General features: G+C 35.1%; 1 protein-coding gene across 1 annotated transcript; it reads right to left on the reverse strand.

Annotated features, from left to right (window-relative positions):
* Nucleotides 1–208: 208 nt before the first annotated feature.
* LOC144560651 (BTB/POZ and MATH domain-containing protein 1-like) lies at nt 209–3,487 on the reverse strand. The gene is made up of 2 exons (XM_078309887.1): nt 3,456–3,487; nt 209–1,523 (listed from the first exon to the last, which is right to left on the reverse strand). Exon 2 carries the CDS (start codon nt 1,484–1,486, stop codon nt 416–418), a length of 1,071 nt encoding a protein of 356 aa, XP_078166013.1. The 5' UTR covers nt 1,487–1,523; nt 3,456–3,487; the 3' UTR covers nt 209–415.
* Nucleotides 3,488–4,144: the final 657 nt, after the last annotated feature.

Below are 4,144 nucleotides of genomic sequence, written 5' to 3' on the forward strand. Positions count from 1 at the left end.
ATGCAGCGCAAATGTGATAGAGTTAAAACAAAGAAAAAAATATATGACTTGTGCGTTGCATGAAGCCAAACCACCGCGGTTAATACCCTTATCCTGCTGAAAGCAACTTGTGTCAATTTAACTGATATAACTCATTACTAATGACCAAAAAATATAATAACTCATTACCCAAACTAGAAAAATGAAAAAAGACTAATTGATACAGCAAAATAGCCAAGCCTGACAGCCTAATTGAGAAACTAAATTTACTCTGTTCAGGAGAACTATGAGACTGAAAGCAACCTATGTCAACGCATCTAATTAACAGATAAGAATCATCCATAATCAAAAAAAAAAAAAAATCATCATCCTATCTAAAAAGACATTCAAGTTCTTCTAGTAGCAATATAGTTAATTTGTATTAAACAAAGACTCATTAAACCTTTCTGGTACTATGAACCTTCTCTAAGATCTCTTTCAAGACCAAAGGGTAGCTAGTTATGAGATGCTCAAATCCATCAGATGCCATAACTGCATCTAGCATCTCACGAGAAGCAACAAAATCAACACAGAAATCTTTAAGCGGGAGACAGCTATGCTGCACAGCCAGAACCAAGGTGGTAGCAGCTGTCTTCACATCAATTCCCGTGCGCAACAGATCAGCACAAATCAGTTTCAGTCGCTCCAACCCGTACCGATCTGCAGCTACAAGTAAATGCTGAGCCATCTCAAATGAGACCTCCTCTTGAGGGGGCAACGCATCGATGTATATAAAGTAAAGCATAGCTTTAAAAACTTCAGCCTTCATGTCTTCTATCTTAACAGAATCAGTTTTACTTTCCAGCATCGAACCGAAAAATTGAGCTCTGAAAACTGGCGAACGAGCCGCCAGCACGTATTTATGTGCAACAAAGGTATTTTCCTTTAACTGAAAGGTAACATCGGCTCCTTCTCTGCTCTCTAAAAGCCATCCCAGGTGCTCTTTCAAGTTAGATGGGGGCACTACAACATAATTTTTGTTAGTCTCTTCTCTGCGTGATGGTTTTCTCACTTGCAGAGAGCACTGAATCACGAGAGAATCATTTTTCAGCAATCCCGAGGACTCAAGTTCAGTTATTTCCATAAATTTGGAAAAATCAGCACTTCTTTTCTCAGTGAAGCTTGCCCCCAATGATTTGGTTGCTGCTGGAGAAGGTTTGCCATCCTGATCAAGAAGGCTGAGTTCACAGGAAACAACCATAGGTACTGCTGGTACTGTCACAAGCTCTAGAGAGAATGCTATACACTTAACCCATGACTTATCATGTGGATAATTTTTATGTTCTGATTTACTTGGTTTATAACGCACAGCCCAGGTGTGTTCAGCCAGATCGAATTTACCGGCTTCTATTGAGATGTCATAGAATTCTTTCGCCATGGAGTAGCCAATAACTTTCACAAGGTGCACAATACTGAAGGTCTCAATTTGGCAAATAGAGACCATCTTTGATGAGTCACCATCAGACATTGTGTTGCTACAATTAGAAAATTCAAAGTGATCTCCACTGTCAGTAGAAGTTTAAACAAGTAAATATTACAGAAAAAAGATAACTGACAAGGAAAATGTAATTAGCATATGAATCAAGGTGCATTATGTATATGTTAGACTAAAGCCAAAAGTATAAATTTATGGCTCCAACACCTGTAATAAAAAAAATTATTCTCTGCTGAACTTATGAACAAGCACCTTCGCTACTGTAACAGTATTTTGTTCCTGTCTTAGAAATTACTACCTGTAGGACCCACTCTCATAGACAAAGGTTCATTTCTCAACATCTTACTCCTCTAGATGGATTAATTTAAGCAATGATTCATACTATCAAACAAGGTGTAAAATATGAAGAGTAACATGGAGTAAGCAATTTAATCCTTATTAACTTTACTCCACAACCAAACATAACCTAAGTCACTTTAATTATAAAGCATTGGTGTATCGCAATATAGTAAGATGCAGCCAACAGATGAAGGAATGTTGACTACCATCATCTGTTATCTCAGAAAGAGGAGTGGGGGCAAAAGGGTCTGAAAAAAAATATATTGGTGAGACTTACCATGCTGCTTTAAATTTATTGAAGCAAGAGCCCACTATAAACCACCTATTTTGTGGGTTTGTTTTCCTATTATTCATGCCATGAAAAAGAGGGTCCTAGAGTATCACAAAAAATCTCTCCTAAAGTATCATCACAATAGTGTGATCAAGTGTGATCAAATGTGATCCAATCCGGTCTCCGTGTTTTAGATTGGACGGACATAGCTAGCAAGAAAAAGGACAATTTACTCTAATCCTGCCAAGCCAGAGGCCAAGCAGGAGTGTTAGTTTACTTCACTTTCCATGAAAATAGGAATTATAATAACAACTAGTGCATACAAGGTATGAGAAGATACCTAAATTTGGAAGACAACAGTATGTCAGCCAAAATAGGTATAACGGTCAGAGATCAGAAATCTTGATCTTCTTAAATCTTATTGTGTTGCGCTTTAAGTGAGTGTAGAATTTCTAAGGTTATATCCAATGAAATTTAGGTGTACTGGGCTCAAGGAAAGAAAAGAAAATTTCATTGTATTTTGGTACTGATTTCTTTACCTCGCTGCAATACCGATTTGTCCTGACTGGCTGAGCCAAGATGTTTCAGTTCACCTTTATATTTTGTTGGGGTTGTTTGTAAAGGACAACATAAACTTGTGAGATCCAAATTGGTCAGTGAAAAAACAAAAATCAAACATCATTTTTAAAATTTTTAAAATAACATGAGGGATTAAATTAAAAGGGGAGGACTTGTGGGAGAGACATTTGAAATTCAGTGCCCGTATTGGGGGTGAGTTGAAGGGTTTTGACCATCACCTCATGCTAAAAAAGATAATAAAAAAAAGGAGAGGGGTCATTTAACAAAAAACAATCTTTATAATAATTAAAAATAATATTTAATTTCAAATCTAACATTATATGCATAATCAATAAAATATCATACTTTACGAAATGATAAAATAATGCAAATTTTATGTTCACCAGATGATTAAATTTTTCAATGGTCTAGAGACAAATCCTTGATGCATCACAAGAGGAATCTCAAGTTGCGTGAAATATTATTTAAAAAACACATTTATAAACTTTCTATTGAAATTTAATCTTATTTGTATGAATTTGAAAATTATGCAAAAATTATCAAGATGCCCCTTCTCAAATTACTAATCAGAAAAAAGAAGAGTTTAGAAGTTGAATCCAACAAGTGCAAATTGAATCTTGTTTGAGTACTCAGACAGGAACCTAAATGCTATTGGAAATCTTACAATATAGAAACCACCACCCCCCCATCCAACACACACACACACACACACACACAAAACCCAACCAATTAGTTCGCGCCTTCTTATTTTGGGACTTCAACTGGAAAACTATGTGTACTTGTATAATAATGAATGGATAGAGAGAAGCTCACCCGATGGCTAGCCTTCTACGAAGCGAAACCAAATGGCAGGGAGGGAAGGAGAAGAGGAAAGGAAGGAACGCTTTGTACGAGGCAGCCGCGGGGTTTAATGGGAGGTTTTATGGAGAACAAACTTATTCGCGTCCCCAAAACAATTTCAGATATGCCCTCACAAAAACTTTTGCAAAGTTAGAGTACTTTATTCCAGTCGTATAAAAAAAATATATAAATATCGATATAGCAATTACAATTATAATTGTAGAAATGTTAAAAATTTAACAAATTGTATATATCAAACTTTGTAAGTAATGATTTCAAAAATATGATGTTAGCAATTGTAAGATTAAAGCCTCGCCTTCCTCAATCCAGTTCAATATATCACGCTCCTTACTATATTTAATATAGTTAAAAAAATTAATGTAGAAAAAAAAAGATATATTTTTAATTGGATTATATATGTTAAGGTATATGAAGAAGAGGGGGCATTATTATTTCAGTAGATACACAGTTATGAAATAGCTATTATTGTTAAAATGGCTTCTGTTGCTTCATTTGCAAGAGTATCTAAGATAACATTGATATTTATTCTCCCATCATCATATATAAAAAAAACACAAATCTCTAAATTAAAAAGTACGTCTACAAGGACATTAAAAGATCATCTAAGATTTCAATGCTACATATCAATCCAGTTAATATGG

The sequence above is a fragment of the Carex rostrata genome, chromosome 10 (genome assembly GCF_964058835.1).
Source record: "Carex rostrata chromosome 10, lpCarRost1.2, whole genome shotgun sequence".
Taxonomy (NCBI): domain Eukaryota; kingdom Viridiplantae; phylum Streptophyta; class Magnoliopsida; order Poales; family Cyperaceae; genus Carex; species Carex rostrata.